This window comes from Penicillium solitum (assembly GCF_028829755.1).
Source record: "Penicillium solitum strain IBT 25940 chromosome Unknown utg000005l_segment0_segment0, whole genome shotgun sequence".
Classification (NCBI taxonomy): Eukaryota; Fungi; Ascomycota; class Eurotiomycetes; order Eurotiales; family Aspergillaceae; genus Penicillium; species Penicillium solitum.
Genome location: NW_027072125.1, coordinates 1,137,400 through 1,155,868, shown reverse-complemented (window position 1 = coordinate 1,155,868; position 18,469 = coordinate 1,137,400). Strand labels below are relative to the sequence as shown.

Here is an 18,469-nt window from a genome sequence, read left to right as displayed (position 1 = left end):
CCTTTTCTCAGATAGCTTGGGAGACTTGGAAAAAAAAAATTAAAATAAGAGGCTGAACTGGATTTACAATCAATTCAATTGGGGGCTTTGAGATGTTCCTAGATTGAGGGCTAGATATTTCCCGCAACTATGTAGAGACGGTATCATGGATACGAGACTTGACGACCTGAATGGAGGTATAGCCGCAAAATAGTAATCCCAATAAATGTTGCCCTTTCAGCTCAAGCCGAAAATAATTAGGATCTACCGCCAGGTTGAGAGGACAACGTTCAAGAGTGCTGAACTACTATGCATTTGCCCAGGTGAGGTCCACGGGTGAGCTGCTGACTTAGCTGCTCGATCCTGATCAGGTGATAACTGCGCCGACCTCGGGAGCGAGTTGAATGATTATATAATACTAGGACTTAGCGACCAAAAAGCGGCAAGGGGTGAGCACTAAAAAAGGGAAAGCCATCTCGCGCCTAGAAGGTCGGGTGTATATGTATAGGTGGAGTTCACCCCCAGGGCCCTGGCACCCCGGAACACGAATTCTCAATGAGTTCTCTATGAAATGGTGGTGAATAGTACATAATCTGTTGGTAGAGTAGGACCCACTTCGTATACGCCCTATGACAATCCATATCAATCAGCTCTCCACATGGAGATACGCAGACTTACCATTTCCGGCCGATAGTAACCGACCCTGTGGATATCTAAAGAACTTAATTTACTGATTGCTTTCAACTCATCCTCTACACTCACTCCCTCGTGTTTTTAACCTGTGAAAACTCTTCCGAGACAACCTCCAAAATGACTCAATCAGTTCTCTCCCGCCGGGCACAAGATGTCGTCGACGCAGGATCCGAGAATCCCATGTGGGACGTGATGAAGGACCTGTGGGACCCATCCACAAACCCCAACGGATATGTCAACGTGGGTGTAGCAGAGAACACCCTGATGCACTCCGAGCTCTTAAAATTTATCAACAAAAAGCTCGAGCTACCAGCAAAGTATCTCACATACAACGACGGCGGATGCGGCTCTTTCAGATTGAAGGCCGCCATCGCCGCCTTCTTGAACCACAACTTGAAGCCAGTCACGCCTCTCGAGTCCAGTCATGTCATGGCGACTAACGGCGTCTCGTCTGCAGTCGAGCATGTTGTCTGGACATTCGCCGATCCCGGCGAGGGAATCTTGTTAGGAAGACCGTACTACGGCATGTTCATTCCTGATATCTCGCTGCGTTCGCGGAGTCCCGTGGTTCCTGTTAGTTTCGGAGAACACGATCCTCTCGGCCTCGACGGCGTGGATAAGTACGAAGAAGCGTTACTGGAGTTCCATCGAACAACGGGAAAGAAAGTCAAGGCTTTGATGCTAGCCCATCCTCACAATCCGCTCGGACGATGCTATTCCAGGGAAGTGCTCATTAAGTTGATGCGCCTTTGTCAGAAATACCAGATCCATTTCATCAGTGATGAAATTTATGCGCTTTCTGTCTTTGAAAATACCGTCGATGAATCTCCACCGCCTGTCAAATTCGAATCCGCCCTCTCCATTGATCTGACTGGCATTATCGACCCTCGTCTGGTTCACGTCCTTTGGGGTATGAGCAAAGACTTTGGTGCAAACGGTATGCGACTCGGTGTCATCATTTCCCAGGCCAATCGTGATGTCCATGCGGCATTGGCGGGCCCGGCGCTTTATTCTTATGCTTCTGGAATCACGGATCACTTGACTTCTCTCATGCTTGAAGACTTTGAATTCACCACTCGGTATATTCAGCAAAATCAGAGGCTGCTCTCAGAATCCTATGCATACACCGCGAACTACCTGAAAAACCACGGAATTGAATATGCCACAGGATGCAACGCAGCATTCTTCGTCTGGATGAACTTGGGAAAGAGATACCGCGAGCTTCACCCGGAGGATGAGGGCGAGGATGTTGGGGAACGGGTCATGCAGCGTCTTTTGCAAAAGAAGGTCTTTTTGGCCAGCGGATTTCTTTTCGGGTCGGAGAAGGATGGCTGGTTCCGAATTGTGTTTACTCAGGGCCATGACTATTTGAGCGTGGCTTTGGAAAGGATACACGCGGCACTCGCGGAATAGAAACAGTCTCATATCATTACCACAAAACTGCATTAGTTTCGATTCTACTTGTTGATTCAAGTGCTAAATCAAACCTGGGCCGCCTTTCCGCAAAGCTACCTGGAGCGCTGTTGTCAGAAGTGGCTGACCACTGCATGTTTGCTCCCAGTATTTAGTCGTAGCTCTGAGATAGTTCCTTTCCTCTCTCTATATCTAAGGCAAGTTGGTCGTCCCATGGGCCATGGCTCCGCTCCGAGTTTGGAAGGTTCCTTCCTCTGGATAAAAACTCTAGAGTTTTTCTTCCTCTTCCTCTTCTTTTTCTCCTTCTTTGCCTTCTTGGTCCTCTTCGTCCACTTCGTCTACTCCTTTGTCCTCTTTACCCCCTTAACTCTATCAGTTGTGCCCTTATTTTATCAAGATCTTTCGCCTTTCTCGTGTTCTTTGACCTGCAAGGATGCCGATGCCCACTGTTGATATGATATCACGTCTTCATGAATTGCGTGCTCGACTAAGGTCAGTTAGAGGCAAAACCCTCGTCTCCAACTTGATTCGCGAAATGAACGAATCGCCCAAAAGCTACCCTAGTTTACCAATTTCTTCACTCGGAATCAAATAGATTCAACAGATCCTCGGCTTGAGGCAAATGAGGGAAAACTCGGACACTGAATTGAAAGATATTCAACCAGTCTCTCTACCTGCTGAACTACGTGAGTACACTCAAGATCCCAAGTGGGAGTTGACTGAGGTCCCAAGTGAGAGTTGACTCAGGTCCCAAGTGAGAATTAATTAACTTAAGCTAGGAAAACATTTTTCAAGCATGGAAAACGCTGTCGGTGAAGGACCAAACACTGAAGCCCACAATAGATTCACGCTAAATGAGCTAATCTTTTACGCACATGAACATGTGCAGTGAGCACGTTCTCGATGTTCCAAGCTGGCCCCATCTTCAGGCGCCCAATGAGTGGCGCAGGACTAGCGCCTGACACGTGCCCCTGTCAAGATTAGGGACCATTTGGCAATTAAACCACATCGAGATACAAAATTTCAACCCGTTTTTGCAGCCTTTCAAGTGACAGAGGCTCTCAAAAGTAAAGATAAGCATGAAAGAAGGCAGTTCGTCCGCGGGGCGCCAAGCCTTTCTACCTGTGGATCATCACCCAAGGCTAATTGAACGCAACAAAATTCGGAGAATTTAAAACATCATCGGCTTCCTTTTTTCACCATCATCACAACAATGGAAAGTGTTACTGCCTCGCAATTACAGAGCTTCAATGCTCTCCAGCGCCCGGAGAAGGATGCATCCGGGAAACGCAACCACTACCATTTCGCCGTGAAGGCTCTTCCCGGAGTCCCAGGCGAAGCTGTATTCTTCGCAAATCCATACAACAACCACCATGAATGCGAGGGCCGCTCCCGAATTTCTCCTCTCTCGCCCGACGAGCAGGCTAAAATCATTGTACCTTTGCTATTGGAGGCATTCGTCAACCGATTCGATGAGCCGGGCCCAATTCCCCAGATGGGCAGCAACATGGAACCATTTGCGCCGTTCACCTGGAGCACTACCGACGAGAGCCTTGCGCAGGCTGTATCCCGTAGGTGCCAGGAAATTGGCATGAGACGCGAGCTGTGTGACGTTGGCGTCACTACCGCTGAAGAGCTTCGCAGTGCCGAGGCGTGCTGGACGAAGTGGAGCAAAGGCCTGGTGGAAGCTATGGCTATGTATGATCTCCCGGATAGCGGTGTCGAGAATGTTGAGATGACCTGTGAGAATTGTGGGTTTACTCCGTCGATGGATAAGCCCCTACATCCGTGTACTCAGTGCTTGCAAGTCTCATATTGCTCGGTGGAGTGTCAAAGCGCGAACGCTGAGGCTCACGGACTGGAATGTGCGGCTGATATTTATTATTGAGTTTGAGGATTCTTTGATATTTTTTCTGTTAATATGTCTCTACCATATTTGGAATCAATTCTTTCGATATCCTACGTGGCGCGGTCAGTCAACTCAGATATCAAGTCTTTACGCTTCACGTGTACACAATTTAACAATGCAGGCACCCTGTGTATCAAGCGGGTTTTGTATCCGCCAATCCACTAGATATTGGAGCCTTTCGCGGTATTGTAGTTCTATGTTAGTAGACCTCCACAGAGCCCATGAAGCCCACAACCCAACCCAACCCGACCCACTAATCGACTTGGTTTTGGGCCCTAAACAATATAATAACTTTTTTTAATTACCCTATGTTTAGACCCCGTTTCTAGTCCTTATCTCGGGTCATATTTTATTGTTTCAATAATTCGGAGTTAGTTATTAGTCAAATTTATATATCACGTTTAAAAAGGCGAGAAAACACGTTATTCAGATAATTTATAAATTATAGAGGTTCACTTAGAAAGTTGTGGTACTCTCGTATGAATCACAAATATATATCCAATATCAAAACATTAACATTAACATTAACGTTTCCGCGATATCTTAGCCTCTACTAGTCAAATTATGTTAGAAATTAAGATATACATATTTATATAGCTATTATGATTTTATAGTCCAAATTTGAAATCGATGCAAGGTTAGAAAACGTGACGGATCACATAGGGCCATCGGGTTTGATGGTGCCAGCGGCATGTTTCAGTGACATGTTTCCTACATTCTGTCGCCATGTAACTCGGTCAGATGTTGGAAAGATAAAATACTATTCAACCACTATTCAGGTATCTGTTGTGTATATCAGCGGTGATACCGTGATGCCTGAGGATCGGGGGAAAACTAGGGTTGGCTCCGCACGTGACCGTCTGTCAACACAAATGGAAGGACCAAAAAGGATTTTGGAGCTATTGAAACAGATTTACACGTATGGAAATGGAGTGAATTTAAAAATATGAATTTTTTATTTCATCTATCATATGAATATCATTATCATGTCTCAAACAATTGCCATAGTGGGCTTGAGAACTAAACTCGACTCCCTGTGCAGGGAGGATGTAAATGCAAATAGTACTTTTTGTACCGTTTCTTGAAAAGAAACCGCTTGAAAAACAGAAAAAAACAGAGAGGTATCACAGAAGGAACGCCGAGGGGTATGCAGTGGAAGGAGTCAAAAGGAAAGATCAGACAACAGGCGTCAGCTGGGTGTGCAGAGCCTGTGAGAGAGCCTCCTCTTGACGCTTGAGCTCCATCTCCATCAAGTACTGGGCGTACTTGGACCGAGGGTTGTGAATACCACACTCAGTCTTCTGCTGTCCCTTCCAGCGACCAGATCGCTCGTCCTCTCCCTCAGCGACGGGCTGGGTGGAGTGCCAGTCACCAATGCTCTTGTAACCACGGTCGAGGAGCTCGTTGTAGGGCACATCGTTCTCCTTGACGTACTGCTTGACCTGGTCAAAAGACCAGTTGGCCATGGGGTTGATCTTAATAAGGCCGGCCTCGTCGACTTCGATGATGTCGAGGTCACCACGCTTGCCACCTTGGCTGCGGCGGCGGCCAGTGAGAACGGCGTGGACATTCATCTCACGGTAGGCACGCTGAGCGGGCTCAACCTTGGCGACCCAGTCGTAGAGTTGGTCGTCAACCTCCCAGAGCTTGGTACCGTACTTGGCTTCGAATTCGGCAGTGGTGTCGACGCCAGCGGGCTTATAGATGTGCACATTGTTGTTGGGGTACTTGCGACGCACACGGTCGACCAGGGACATGGTCTCATTGAAGTGGTACAGAGTATCAAGGAAGACGAGATCAACCATCTGGGGACGAGGTACCTCCAGCTTCGAGAGCATGTCCAAGGTGACAAGACCTGTGAGACCAAAGGCAGTGGTCTGGAAGAGATGAGGAAGCGAAGTAATGCACCATTTTAAGATCTCTATAAGGAGGAGTCAGATAAAGGGTCTTCGGAAAGAGGGGTCATTATAGATATCATCAGTACGAACCTTGGGGCTCAAGGAATTGCAACTGGCGGTTGAGGAACTGAAGATGGGGCTTGGTAAAAACAATCTCGGGGACATATTCCTCGCTAGAACCAGAGCCAGCACTGACATAGCCCGACTCAGTCATAGCATCATGGTTGTCAATGCCCTCCATCTCTGAGGAGTAGTTGTTGGGCATCTTGGCCGGCATAGTGTAGGTAATATAGATGGCACGGAGATGACCTTCACAGAGAAGATATTGAAGTATTGGATGTATGAAGAGATTGAAGAGTGGGAGTATGAAGAACAAAGTCCCAGAGGGCAATCGGGGCGAGAATATAAGAACAGTAGGGGCAATCACATCATCCGGAGATCCGTCCCTCGCATACTCTTCTTCCGATATTCTTCATTTCGACGAGGCAATGATTCAATTGGTCACTCGTCAGAGTGGAGAATGAAAACCACTCAAGCACGCCATCGTTGGCGATTGCGTGCTCGAATTCTTCTGTCTCACCGCCTTCTCAAAGTGGAGACGATCTCATTTTTAGAAGGCGGTGGACCCACAACAGGCGTTGTAGGGTCAGACTGGCAGAATATCGAAGTCGATTCTGCCCATTCTTGGACAGAATGGCGTAGAATGTGATTATTTAGGGTCGTAGCTTATTGATACCAATCTTGGAAAGGTTACCCCCCCGGATATTGGTAATTGACGATGACCAACCCGGTCGATGATAAATAACTCCGATCATTGGGAGTATTCTTCCAAGGGTTAGATCTTCCTACATCATATAATTAGCAGGTTTCTTAATCACCAATAATCCTGGACATACCCGATAGGGGAACCGTGGTTGTCATAGTATGTATTCCGTACATAGATTGGAAAATATATCATTATATCCATGAATAGAATGGTCATACCCTGAAGTCATGGTGGATCTGGATGAGGTGCTTATCTCAAAATTGAGCTCATCTTATTCCCGGGGGTTGTCCATCTCTATGAGCCTCACTGTCAATTCTGCCAGGCGGTATCACACGTGAGAGGGGTACCAACATCACGTGCATTAGTGGGGACCGAGTCCCACGTGCCGATCGGCGCAAGTCTTTTGTGATCTTCGGAAGTGTGAGATCTCTCAACATAGCTTCAACTCGCAAATAACTCTCTACCAGATCCCTTCGCTAGTAGTTCACCATGGCAGATTCTACCCGTACCACGAGGCCGTCCCTCGGCCAAATGCGCAGCAGTTCATTCCTGCAGGACCACCAGCAGTACAAACCGATGGCTCCAATCAACTCAATCAGTCAAACCATCGGCGAGGTTCTGGCTCACCAGGTGGACGATAACCTGGTCCTTAGCTCGAATCCAATCAAGCCAGACCCGGAGAGGGTCACCGACAGCGGCATCATCCACAGCATTTTCAACCACCAAGCAAATCCTCTTCCCACCGGCACGTCGCAAATCGTCGCGACCATCTACTACAAATCTAACAACCCCGTTCACCCCCACTTCCACCCCGACTCAGGGCCTCAGAATGCCCCCGGCGACAAGCTCCCAACTCCCAAGGTGCCCGAAGGCTCTGCCCCGACAGATGACATGGATAAGTTCCCGCGGGAGCCGCCTGCTCCGGAGCCGGAGCCACTGGATCACCTGTACGGCCCATACGTCTCTGAGCTGTGCTTGACCAACTTCCTTCAGATCTTGGAAACCCTTCCCACTCCCTACCAGCGCATGAACACCTCGCACCGCTGTCTTGACCGCGATGAACACCCCCGCGTTGTGGAGGTCACATTCTCTCCCCCACCAAACCCGGAGTATCTCTCGTTCCCAGATCTGCGCAAGCATGAGAGCATCTGGCGCTTTGAGCGCGAGTGGAACGTCGAGGTTGTCCTGCAAAAGGAGAACGTCTTCCGTCGGCACAAGCGCCTGGCCGTTTTCGATATGGATAGCACCTTGATTGACAATGAGTGCATTGACGAGATCGCCAAGTTCATCGGTGTTGAAAAGGAGGTTTCCGTAAGTTATTCCCGTCAAGGCTTCAAATTTCTATATCAGTGACTAACATGAATGCAGGCAATTACTGAACGCGCCATGAACGGCGAACTAGACTTTACCGCGTCATTGAAGGAACGCGTTGGTCTTCTCAACGGCGTCTCGTCAGATGTCTTCGAGAAGCTCAAGTCCGTTCTAAAAATCGCCAAGGGCGCCCGTGAGCTCTGCCGCGCATTGAAGACTCTGGGCTACAAGATCGCCGTGGTGAGCGGCGGATTCCAGCCCCTCGCCGAGTGGCTCGCGGAACAGCTCGGTATCGACATTGCCATTGCCAACCACGTAAGCATCTCCTGTTTTCCTCTTACTATTTCTGTTTCATCCAATCTAACCTTCCATCCAGCTTGAAATCGACGAGGCCACCCAGACCCTGACCGGAAAATTGGTGCCGTCCTACCCCATCGTCGACGCCGCGCACAAGCGCACTCTCCTCAAGTCCATCGCCGCCGAGCATGGCATCCCCCTTTCGCAAACACTGGCCGTTGGCGATGGCGCCAACGATCTCCTCATGCTCCACGCTGCAGGCCTTGGCGTCGCCTGGCGCGCTAAGTCCAAGGTCCAGTTGGAGGCCCCCGTCCGCATCAACGGCGAGAGCCTTGTCGATGTCCTCTACCTTCTTGGCATGGACAACGAGGACATCGCGGAGCTGACCTCCGACGCGCAATAAGTCCTTGAGTAGCTAAACGCTAGTTATTAGTAGAGTGTATACTTGTGTGTGAATCTTGCCCTCAGATCTAACCTTTTGGATTATACCCCTCCAAAAGTCTAGCCTGAAACGGCGTCCACAGCTGGTTGTAGGGCTCGAGTTGGAGATTTCTGGTGTTGAAGAGTTGTGGAGTTTATGTCGGTCCTTACCTTTAGCAGAGTCTATGGCTGTGATGGATAGGACGTAGGACGGAGCATGGAATCATTGTATAGCGTGTGGATTCTGTCACTATCCCTACGTGTGGCGGGTTCACCTTGGAGGCGGGATATAGTGCATCGGGGAACGGAGCAGGCTCGGACCATGATCTATGACATTTTGAGACGTGATATGAGAAAAAGCAGCACTGAGTTGATTTCTAGTGATGCTTGGAATTAGAAACAAACAGGAATATGCCACGAATGACTTCTCCAATGATGATACAAAGTACAAATCCTGTGTTGAAATGTTGGGACTGTTGAAATGACAAAACCAGCGAAAAATCCCCTTAATAAAAACCCCAAAAACCGACAACCCAGAAAGATGCAAGAAAGATAGCGCCAAGAGGTTAGTGACATGTGCATGTAGTCAGAAGACAAAAAAAAACAGGCTTATTTAGGTGGTTGGATCGGATCTTTGTTCAAATGCAAGACACTTCACCGGGTAGCCTCGTCGGTGGTAGCAGCGCTCTGATCGACAGTGCGCTCAGCGGTGGCAGAGCCAGCACGACGCTTCTTGAGAACGTTCTCGATGAAGGCCTCGCCAGCCTTGTAACTGCTTCGCACCAAGGGGCCGGAGGCACAGTACAGGAAGCCCATATCAAGGGCACGCTGGCGCCACAGCTCGAATCGATCAGGTGTCACGTATTCTTGAACAGCCATGTGACGCTTCGTAGGGCGCATGTATTGACCGAATGTCACGACATCGACGTTGACAGCGCGGAGCTGACGCAGGGCATCCCAGAGCTGATCATCCGTCTCACCGAGACCGAGCATGAGCGAAGTCTTCGTAACAAGATCCGGAACAGCTTTCTTCGCAGCATCAAGCACACGAATAGACTGCTGGAACGTGGCGCGGCGGTCACGGACAAAGGGCGTAAGCTCCTCAACAGTCTCAACATTGTGCGCATAAACGTCTAGTCCAGACCGCGCAACCACTGCCGCCATCTCGGTGTCACCGCGGAAGTCACCGGTCAAACATTCGACCAGCATACTCGGCTTCTTCTGCTTGATTTTGATAACTGTCTCGGCGAAGTGATGCGCACCGCCGTCCACCAGATCGTCACGGTCCACACTCGTCATCACCACGTATCCTAAGCTCCAGCGGGAGATGGCCTCGGCGGTGTTCTCGGGTTCGTGCGGATCGAGCGGGGGAGGGGTGCGGGATGTCTTGACACTGCAGAAGCGGCATCCGCGCGTGCAGGTATCGCCCATCAACATGATTGTCGCTGTGGCGGAGGACTTGTCGCTGCCGCCCCAGCAGTCGGAAATGTTGGGGCATCGGGCCTCCTCGCAGACGGTGTGCAGATTCAATCCTCTCAAATCCTTCTTTAGACGCTGGAAGTTCTTTGAGTCTGGGATGGGAGTCTTCAGCCATTCGGGCAAACGAGTCATTTCCTTTTTGCGGCCGGCGGGGCCGACAAGCGCGGTCTTCAGGGCGTAGGCTTCCGATGGGTCGAGAGCTTCATCTTGACCTCCCGAGACAAAGTCTGAGAATGAGGGTCCAGCATTCAGCTTATCCTGGAACTTTGTTGCTCTCCGCCGTGTGGTTCCTGGTGTGTTCGTGGCGGATGAGGAGTCCGTTGTGGCATAGCTTCGGTGGCCGATGGGAGCAATTACTGTCGAGGCTGGGGATATGGTGGCTCTGAAAGACGACAGGCGTCGTAGACTTCTGCTTGGAGCTGCCATGGTGTATGAGTGTATGCTATGTGAAATCGGAGAAAGCCGAACTGGAGTTTGTCTGGGCAGAGGATCCCGCGGAAAAGTATGACTAAGCCATTCGCCGCATCAAATCGGGCGGGAAAGTACGTCCACGATTGAATGTCGATGGGCAATAAAACAATAAAATGACGTTTGAAGGTGGAATAATGCTTATAATGCTACAAAAATGTCTTCGGAGTATGCGGCCTCTATGCTTGACGTTATATTGGAAATGAAGTCTGCAATGTCTTCTTGCATGTCTTTCACCTTTCTCAGTGTTATAGATAGGAAAATGAAAAGGCGTTGAAAAGCATAGAATTAGAGAGAACGTTTCCATGTATGACCGGAGCTTGGAATACTGGTTGATTATGCCATTATTATTATGGTTACTATGCTATTGAAACACTAACTATAGATGCTTGACCCCCAACGCAGATTTAATAAACAAAATTCCAAGGACCGCGCGATGCAAGGGTATGAAAAAAGCAAAAGAACAAAAAGAAAAGAGACTAGAAGGAGAGACAGAGAAAGAGAGCATGGATAAACAAATAGGAGAAAGAAAACTCAAGGATTAGAGCGAGTAATGGCAGGGAGACAGATATGAAAAGAGATAACAAGGAGAGACGGTAAGCAGACAGTAGGAAAGGTTCTTGGAGAAGAGAGTGCAGGAAAGAATTTCACAACAAGGAGAGATTGAAAGAAGGACAAAGTTTAGTCAGGTATAGCGAGAGAATAGGATTAATAGAGGCAAGGAAAAGGAAAGATGCAAGGAGTGATCAATGCTAAACAGTGGTTTCAAGAACTTGGGCGAGAACTTCAACGGCTGATTTCAAAGTAGGATCAGATCGGCCGCAGATGGCGAAGAGCAGATTGTCCACAATTCGCTCCAGCTGTGTCTGGAGCTCCGTGCTGCGAGCGCTGAAAAGAGGGTCTTTGGACTTGCTGGCAGACCCAGATGGGAGCTGGATGCCTAGTGTGGTGTATGCTTTTTTGGGGACGCCGTCGATGGTGCATGCGTCTTTGCGCGTAGAGACGGGCGACTTGGTTCGGAGGGCTGATAGAGAAAGGAGGTAGTTTCGAGCGAGGAGGGCAGCACAGAGACAGTCGAGTAGATTCTCTGTTACATCGGGGAATATAGTCCGGAAGGGCCTAATTAAGGTCTTCTCGTCGTTTTTGCGAAGAAATACCATGACAGGTGATGCGAGACGGAGCATATGGCGAGGAAAATCCTTGACAGAGTGGTCCAGCTCATCTAAAGTCCATTCATGATCGTCCAGCGTCCAGTCATGGTGCCATATGCGTGGTTTCTCATCCTCTTTTTCGGACATGATAGACGCCCGCCCTGGGGAGTGAGTTATTGGTGGTGATGCTGCCTTTGGGCTGACACTACCCGATCTGATTTCAGGTTGCGGGCTTGCCTCGCGCTCTCCCTGCGCGGATTCATGCTTCTCGCATATCACGGTTGAGCCGACACTGTCGGAAGATGTCAATGAACCTGGGTCGGTAAGTGCATCGTCGTCATCATCAACTTTTCTATCATCATAGCTATCAAAGGAATAGCCAGAGTCCCGAGTTCCGTACCCACTATCAGACATATCAAGAGGAGTGTCCGGGCTAAATGCGGATACCTCCTCTTGACGCTGATCGGGGGTTGTCGGTACGGTGCTTGGAAGCAAGCATGGCGGTGGAAGCAGCGGAGGCGATGGCGATGATTGTCGAGCAATGTCAACAAGTTTCGGTTTTGTCTTGCTAGCGACGACGAATCTCTATCAGGGGGTCAGCTTTCAATGGTATCTCATAGTGAAAAAGTCTTGGACTTACCACAGGCTCTTCAAGGGCTTTTGCTCCGGGGATGATGTCGAGTTTTGGCATTGGAGGATCGTTCTCAACAATCTGGAACTTCCGCCGATTGGTGAACTCCTTCGTAGATGTATTATGGTCATTCACCTTGTCAACCGGGACACCTTGCAGCCATCTTTCACAGTATGAGAAGTTACTCGGCACCCAGCTTGCTTCACTCGATACAGTCCCAGTCCGAGGGCGTTGGGGTCTCGGTGAGCTGCCAGGAACAAGGACTTGCTCGGTATGGACTGATTTCGGGGATGCTTGGAAAGGTACATTCTTATTCGGAGATTGGGGTTGCGACTCCTGTTCATCGCCAGACTCGCACTGGCGTACGAACTCTGAGTGGGCTTCATGGACATTCATGACATCTGTTCGCGGTTGATCGTTCCAGTCTGGGGGACGGTATGCGGTGTACTGTATCCTTTCCCCGATTTCCAGTGTGGCGGTCGTGGTAGAAACATCCGGCTGAGAGGTACCAGACTTATTTTTCTCGTCCTTCTCGTCACTTGATCGGCCTGATCCCTCCGAAGACTGTGAATCAAAGTAAGATAACTCAGGACCCGTGCTTGCGGGGCGTGATTCTGATATAGGCGGGCTGGGTAGAAGGCCGAACGCTTCCAAGCTTCCACAAGTCAGGTTTTGGTCTGAGCGCCATGTCCGTAACGTGTGATCGGCCGGCGCTTTCGATGCCTTGTTTGGCTTTTCAGGAAAGTTGGGAGCAGGGCCATCGAGGGACGCCGGGGATGATGGAAGCATTAATTGAAATGGTTCTTTCATTCTTCGAACCGAGCGGAAGGGCGACATGCAAGCTGGCCCCCGATCTGTGGGGCGCCGTGATGATGAGGCCGAAAAATCGTGAGACTCTATGCGCGGAATTACTGGTGATGGTATAAATGATAGTGAGGGCATCTGTCGGCTTCGTCTTCGGGGTATGTAGGTGGGAGACCATCGGCGCGGTGATGGAATAGGCTCGGGCTCAGCCATTGTCATCACATCGTGGCTCATCGAGGACGAGTTTGAGCCCTGGTTTTTTATATGCGTTTGGATCCGGGCCGGAAAACAGGCATGGTTAGGCATCTCTGTCGCACCAGAGTCCATATTGGACAATGGTATTCGCGGCTGAAAGTAAGTATCCTGGTCTGAAAGGTCGAAGAAAAAAAGCAAAATGTGTTGGACAAGAGTAACCCAGATGAGATTGCAATCCAGCTTGTTTATTGTCGAAGTCAAAACAAATGGACCTCAAGGGGCTCGATATATCCTTATACAGCGACTGTGGCGCTAGTCAGCTAATTTAAGGTGGGTATGGTCATCAGGCTCAAGTGCACATCCCTTGACAGGACTACAACCCTGCCATGAAAGCCCGAAAATGTTCAACGGAACGATTCCCCCTTCGAGCCTGAAAAGAGGGTCCGTCGCCTGGCACGAACACTTGCAGTCAGGTTGTGCTAGGCACGGGCCAGGGTAATAATAGTGGGAATGAGGTCTAGTTGTCCTTGCATTCCAAAGAAGATGAGAAACCAGGACAACGATGGGCAACAATTGGCTCCAGATCTCAATCTTTCGTCCTGCGGGAGCCCGTCAACGTGGAGAGGCCCCATCCGTTGGCTCAAGTCGTCATAGTCAGGTTCCGACTGGGCACTTGGAATGAGACATCTGCGATGCAAGAGGGGGGAGAAAGGAGCCATGGCGAATCAGGTACTTGTGAAGGGGAACAGGATCAGCCAGAGGGTGTATTAAAGCGGGTCTTCATTGGATCTTGTGTCTCGTCGCAACAGCAATCCACCCCTTCCGGGCTATCCCTTGCATGCATCAGGTTCATACTGGTGTTATTGTACATATCAGCATAATTTATGGAGGTTTGGATATAAATGCCTGGTGAGGGCTTAGATTGATCGGCCCGGGCACTCAATTTGAGTCTGAATAACCTGACAAAACAGCAATCATTTCGATTGATAGACTGGCGCAAGATGATCCCTCATACTTGCTGAGCTCGATTGACCCAGATGGGGCTGACTAAGAATGATAGATCCAACTCCCCGGCGGGTCTAATATAAAACACGGCACAATTAGTTGATAGATGCATTTGAAACAATTGCCCTGTCGATTTATGAAGACAGATCGGGGATATCTTTAGAAGGTTGCATTAGTTAGAAAGGCAAATTGGTTAAGATAGATCACACACGGCCCGTGGATGTTCTCCAGGGGCTGGAGGCCGGAGTTTGTAGTCCAAACAGTGCAAACATCTCGTTATCAATCGATAGAGAAAAAAAAAGCTCGGAATGGCCGACTTCGAAACCAACCTCCCATACTTTGTATGATAGCCTCATTCTTCCATTCCTCATGCTTTCCGAATCATTTGTGGCGTCGACGGTGTCATCCGCTAAATCTCCGACAGCCTCACTTAGAGATGTAGGAGTCTGCGTCCACGAATTGCAGCCTTCGTCGATACTGCGATCAACTTTCAAGAAGAGCTCAACTTTGACCAATTGTCTGGCTGTCAGCCCCTCGCATATTTTCACAGCCCAAGCAGACAAGGCTGTCATTCACGTGTACAACCGGGATAAGGGTAACCAAGAGGGCGTTGTTCCATTTCCAGAGCGGATACGCAGCATTGCTGTCGCGGGGGGCAAGTATGGTGATGTCTTGGTTTTAGGCACCGAGGGTGGTCGATTAATTGTCTGGGAGGTATGTTGGATATGATTGATACATTTCCCCATATCATGCGTCTAACAGTTTTGTCAAGACATGCACAGGACGCCAAGTAGCCACCACGGCATCCCATCTGCAACCAGTGACTTCACTCGTCGTCGACCCCACCTCCAACTTTATTCTGTCCGGCTCCGCTGATGCCAGTGTACATGTTTGGTCCTTGTCTGGAATTCTCTCGTTCTCAAAACCCGCTCTTAGCGCGACTCGCCAACCCACGAACTCGCCTATTCGAACTTTCTCCAACCACCGCGCCGGTATCACCTCTCTGGCGGTAGGACACAGCAATGGCCGCCATAACATCGTCGTATCGACCGCAAAGGACAACACTGCGATCGCATGGGACTATCACACCGGCCGTGCGCTGAGAACCTTCCTTCTCCCCTTATCCGCAACATCAGTGGCTCTAGACCCGGTTGACCGGGCTTTCTACGTGGGATATGAAGATGGCAGCGTGCAATCAGTGGATTTCTACCGGAGCCAGTCTGCGCAGCATCCTCTTCACGACCCTTCAGTACAATCAACACCCGCACAGGTGTCAATGGAGGATCGGTGGCTCCCTCCCTCGGCTGAGACAGGCTCAGTGAAGACAATCTCCCTTACATATGACGGGACCACGCTACTCTCGGGCCACGCGAATGGCAAGGTACTGTCCTGGAATGTTGCGCGACGAAAGTACACAACATCAGTTGCCGACTACACGCACCCGGTCACCAACCTGGTCATGCTCCCTCCGGGTGGCATCCCTCACCCTTCCTCGGATTTGAAGAGAAAGGCCCACACCATCGTCAAGCCGCGCCATGATAGTGGCCTTTCGGCCCCGAACCATGCCCCTGGCGCCGTCCCCGCAGAATATATGTTCCACACGCAGATCACCGCCCCATCCGACTCCCGCAAACCAACCCAATTCTCTCAGGCGCTTACTCACTCCTTTTTCCCCACCTCCATGATCGAGGATGGTCTTGCAGAGCTCGCGGCATTCCGCCAGCCTGGTAATGCGGAAGTTACCCGTGTTGCCCCCAGTACCGCTCCCGCCAGGGAAATCGCGGAAGACACAGCTGCCCGCGATTCGCAGGTCACCGAGCTAGAAAACGAGGTGTCTGTGCTCAGGAAGAAGGTTGCGGTGAATGAGACTGCTCGCCATAATGCGGACGACGAAGTTGTACAGCTGCGCTCGGAACTCGCCAATCTGCAGGATTACATCAATGAGTTGCATGAGAAGCAGGAGGCCGCACAGCAGGAGAAGGTCCTGCGGCAAGCAAGGAAGCAGGAGCACGAGACGAAGAAACGGGAGGCTTGGCTCGCTGCAGAGAAGAAGGGTCGCAATGGTGATGCAGTCATCCAAAAGATGGACATTGATGGTGCTGTGACCAGTGACTCGGATGATCAGAGCGACGAATAAAAAACAAAAGCTTTGCATTTTTAGTTGGCATGTCAATGGATCGGCGCACGGTTTTGGATTAGTATATCCTATATCATTTTGGAGCTTTCAGGTCAATAATAAAAATGTCCGCCACGTGCATGAATGCATATGAGTGTATCTCAATTTCTTAAATGTTTTTCTCGTATTGCCTTGAGACCGTTCTCATCTATCTCTTTGAATGGACGGGCCATTAACCCTAAGAATGTTCTTTTCATTGGACAATAACTCAGGCCGCCTATGTCAAACTCTATGAGCTACTATTTCAATAATCGTCTGATTTCAGAAACAGGGGTCTTACATTTAAAAAAGAAATGATATCAAATCTACCCTGGATAGGATGATCTCATTTCCGGGTGGGTCGTGTTCACGAGGCAACCCCAAAGGGGCAGCGGTAATGCAGGGCTCTCACGGGAAGATGCGCAAGGATGGGTCCAATTGTCTCAGAGAAGTTCTGCAAGCTTCTCTCCTCGTTCACCAAGGATATGTCTCTATGGCAATTAGGATTTAGCAAGGTCTCAAACCTTGTATATTATCCAGGTGCTTATCCCGCTACTCGCGCCGTTCCCCTCCCGTGGGATCTACACGCAGGGAGTCGATACATATGTACCTACACAGCTTCCACATACGGAGATATTGGGTCCAGAGCAAAAGAGTAAGGACTTGATGGATGCACATTATGTTAGCAGCTTAGAGCACTGCCGAACAGTAAAAAAAAAAAAAAAGAGAGAGAACCTGATATCTCTCAATCTCCATTATGAAAGCTCCACCTCCAACCTCCAACGACACACCCATCCGCACAAGGCATTATTCCGGGGAATCTCAGAAAAAAAAGCTCAAGCCACGGCATGACTACATCCCTGTTCAAGAACCTCCCCCTCATCAATCTCCTTCATAATCCTAACCCCAGCACTAGTCCCAATACGCTGCGCTCCAGCTTTAAGCATACGCAATAAATCCACAGCACTCCGTATACCACCACTAGCCTTGATCAAGCACGTGCACCCACACATACTCGCCGCAAGGCCCATCTGCGTAACATGCTCAACACTCGCACCACCATTCCAGCCAGTACTTGTCTTGATATAGTCCGCGCCAGCCATGCACGATACGATCGTCGCATCGACAAGCTGATCCTTATCAAGCACAGACGCCTCTAAAATCGCCTTGAGGATAATTGGAGGCGGCGCGGCGTTGCGCACCGCACGAATGTCCTCATAAACCTCCGTGTACCGGCCTTCCTTCAGCAGGTTGTACCGGATCACCATGTCGAGTTCGGTGGCGCCCTGCGCCACAGCTTCTTTGGCCTCGCGCACTTTCTCCGCTGTTGGGTGCGTGCCCTCCGGGAACCCGACCACACATGCAAGCCCTGTGTTGGTGCCTTTGACGTGGCTTGCTGCGCGGGCGACGTGCTCGAGTCGTACGCATACGGCCGCGAGGTCGTATTCAAGGGCTTCTTTGCACAGAGTGTCGATCTGTGTGGGGTCAGTTGGGGTCGCTAGGAGAGTGTGGTCTATCGTGCGGTTGATTTGTGTTGGAATTGGCGGCTGGGAAAGTGAGCGCTTGGGTAGCTGCTTCTTCATGTTGGCTATCTTTTCCGCCCATTCGGCGTCTGTTGATGGGATTTCACTCATGCTGGGCGGTCGGTGTGGTGTGCCTTCGGCTGGAGAGCACGCCGCCAGAGTAGTTAGGGATTACTGCTGGAAATGTGTTCAGGTCACCTACTATACTTGGCATAGAGGGGAAGAGGGGATGTCACGTGGCGCTTCTGGGATCATCATGACGACCCGTGATTCATATTGACACGATGTGACCCTGAAGAGGCGGTGTTGTGGCGCTAATGGACTAGTGTGTGTGTTTGGGGCTTGCACTTTCGGTAAATACTGGCGATATAT

The 18,469-nt window shown here is 50.0% G+C and overlaps 8 protein-coding genes across 8 annotated transcripts; 4 read left to right on the top strand and 4 right to left on the bottom strand.

Annotated features, from left to right (window-relative positions):
• Window positions 1-789: 789 nt before the first annotated feature.
• Window positions 790-2,085, top strand: N7455_008049 (putative aminotransferase; the record flags this gene model as incomplete). The annotated part of the gene is made up of 1 exon (XM_040955712.2): window positions 790-2,085. The coding sequence occupies one exon, from the start codon at window positions 790-792 to the stop codon at window positions 2,083-2,085; it is 1,296 nt and encodes a 431-aa protein (XP_040813851.2).
• Window positions 2,086-3,298: 1,213 nt separating this feature from the next.
• N7455_008048 (zinc finger MYND domain-containing protein) lies at window positions 3,299-3,973 on the top strand (the record flags this gene model as incomplete). The annotated part of the gene is made up of 1 exon (XM_040955569.2): window positions 3,299-3,973. One exon carries the CDS (start codon window positions 3,299-3,301, stop codon window positions 3,971-3,973), a length of 675 nt encoding a protein of 224 aa, XP_040813898.2.
• A 954-nt stretch (window positions 3,974-4,927) lies between these two features.
• met16 (phosphoadenylyl-sulfate reductase (thioredoxin)) lies at window positions 4,928-6,240 on the bottom strand. The gene is made up of 2 exons (XM_040955521.2): window positions 5,983-6,240; window positions 4,928-5,915 (listed from the first exon to the last, which is right to left on the bottom strand). Exons 1-2 carry the CDS (start codon window positions 6,167-6,169, stop codon window positions 5,170-5,172), a joined length of 933 nt encoding a protein of 310 aa, XP_040813830.1. The 5' UTR covers window positions 6,170-6,240; the 3' UTR covers window positions 4,928-5,169.
• A 907-nt stretch (window positions 6,241-7,147) lies between these two features.
• On the top strand, window positions 7,148-8,669 carry N7455_008046 (phosphoserine phosphatase SerB; the record flags this gene model as incomplete). Its single annotated transcript, XM_040955597.2, has 3 exons — window positions 7,148-7,969; window positions 8,027-8,284; window positions 8,346-8,669. 3 exons carry the CDS (start codon window positions 7,148-7,150, stop codon window positions 8,667-8,669), a joined length of 1,404 nt encoding a protein of 467 aa, XP_040814028.1.
• A 671-nt stretch (window positions 8,670-9,340) lies between these two features.
• Window positions 9,341-10,591, bottom strand: N7455_008045 (lipoate synthase; the record flags this gene model as incomplete). The annotated part of the gene is made up of 1 exon (XM_040955662.2): window positions 9,341-10,591. The coding sequence occupies one exon, from the start codon at window positions 10,589-10,591 to the stop codon at window positions 9,341-9,343; it is 1,251 nt and encodes a 416-aa protein (XP_040813991.2).
• A 757-nt stretch (window positions 10,592-11,348) lies between these two features.
• On the bottom strand, window positions 11,349-13,866 carry N7455_008044 (uncharacterized protein). The gene is made up of 2 exons (XM_040955539.2): window positions 12,425-13,866; window positions 11,349-12,369 (listed from the first exon to the last, which is right to left on the bottom strand). The coding sequence occupies exons 1-2, from the start codon at window positions 13,544-13,546 to the stop codon at window positions 11,386-11,388; spliced, it is 2,106 nt and encodes a 701-aa protein (XP_040813895.2). The 5' UTR covers window positions 13,547-13,866; the 3' UTR covers window positions 11,349-11,385.
• A 922-nt stretch (window positions 13,867-14,788) lies between these two features.
• N7455_008043 (putative ribosomal assembly complex component Ipi3) lies at window positions 14,789-16,556 on the top strand (the record flags this gene model as incomplete). Its single annotated transcript, XM_040955631.2, has 2 exons — window positions 14,789-15,133; window positions 15,192-16,556. 2 exons carry the CDS (start codon window positions 14,789-14,791, stop codon window positions 16,554-16,556), a joined length of 1,710 nt encoding a protein of 569 aa, XP_040814019.2.
• An 854-nt stretch (window positions 16,557-17,410) lies between these two features.
• Window positions 17,411-18,311, bottom strand: N7455_008042 (2-deoxyribose-5-phosphate aldolase; the record flags this gene model as incomplete). The annotated part of the gene is made up of 2 exons (XM_040955635.2): window positions 17,411-18,237; window positions 18,305-18,311. The coding sequence occupies 2 exons, from the start codon at window positions 18,309-18,311 to the stop codon at window positions 17,411-17,413; spliced, it is 834 nt and encodes a 277-aa protein (XP_040813905.2).
• Window positions 18,312-18,469: the final 158 nt, after the last annotated feature.

What these genes read in the sequence shown, in the direction of transcription:
- met16 (XM_040955521.2), bottom strand. Translation starts at nt 6,169, where the DNA reads ATGCCGGCCAAGATGCCCAACAACTACTCCTCAGAGATGGAGGGCATT. An exon ending in GCAATTCCTTGAGCCCCAAG is followed by an intron (nt 5,916 to 5,982) that starts GTTCGTACTGAT and finishes TCCTCCTTATAG; the next exon opens with AGATCTTAAAATGGTGCATT.
- N7455_008044 (XM_040955539.2), bottom strand. Translation starts at nt 13,546, where the DNA reads ATGGACTCTGGTGCGACAGAGATGCCTAACCATGCCTGTTTTCCGGCC. An exon ending in AAGCCCTTGAAGAGCCTGTG is followed by an intron (nt 12,370 to 12,424) that starts GTAAGTCCAAGA and finishes ACCCCCTGATAG; the next exon opens with AGATTCGTCGTCGCTAGCAA.